At 67.0% G+C, this 552-nt stretch overlaps 1 protein-coding gene across 1 annotated transcript in view; it reads right to left on the bottom strand.

Annotated features, from left to right (window-relative positions):
- The window catches only part of PRMT5 (protein arginine methyltransferase 5), a 1630-nt gene extending 1121 nt beyond the window's left edge, over positions 1 to 509 (bottom strand). Inside the window, exons 1-2 of the mRNA XM_010573468.1 lie at positions 412 to 509; positions 40 to 156 (exon numbers count right to left, since the gene is read on the bottom strand). Coding sequence (XP_010571770.1) covers positions 40 to 156; positions 412 to 493 — 199 coding nt within the window. The 5' untranslated portion in view covers positions 494 to 509. The remainder of the gene's footprint in view (positions 1 to 39; positions 157 to 411) is intronic.
- Positions 510 to 552: the final 43 nt, after the last annotated feature.

The following is a 552-nucleotide window of genomic DNA, read 5'->3' as shown; positions in this document are numbered from 1 at the left end:
GCCCCCTCAGGCCCCACCCCCTCTTGGCCCCACCCTTACTGAGTGTGATGTCACTGTAGAGGGTGGTCTCGAAGTAGCCCGCAAAGCCATGGAGGACGGTGTTCACCTCCACCCGGAAGGACAAGCGGCGGTAGCGGCTGTTGTCCTGGGTGGGGTCTGTTGGGGGGGGTGGAGTCAGCATTGGCCACGCCCATCCGTGACATCACACCCCGTGACATCACACCCCGGTGATGTCAAAGAGAACGACCAAGCGGGACCACCACCACGCTGGTGGAGATCCCGCCCCGTGGGGTGGTTCCTCACGCCCCGCCCCACTGTGGGTGCAGCCAATGAGGTCCTGCCCCGTTGTGGGCGTGGCCAATGACGTCCCCACTGTGGGCGTGGCCGGCGAGGTCCCCGCCCCCCCCTCACCTGGGTTGGGGTGCTGGAAGGAGAAGCAGGGCTGGGGCGGGGCCAGCTGGTGGAAGTTGTGGAGCCGCACGACATAGGGCATCTCGAACTGCGCCTGGGCGGGGGGGAACACTGAGCTCCCTGCCCCACAACCTGCCCCAC

This window comes from Haliaeetus leucocephalus, unplaced genomic scaffold (genome assembly GCF_000737465.1).
Source record: "Haliaeetus leucocephalus isolate CR32 unplaced genomic scaffold, Haliaeetus_leucocephalus-4.0 Scaffold390, whole genome shotgun sequence".
Lineage (NCBI taxonomy): Eukaryota > Metazoa > Chordata > Aves > Accipitriformes > Accipitridae > Haliaeetus > Haliaeetus leucocephalus.
Note: the sequence above shows the minus strand (reverse complement) of the source record. Positions and strands in the feature narration are given on the sequence as shown.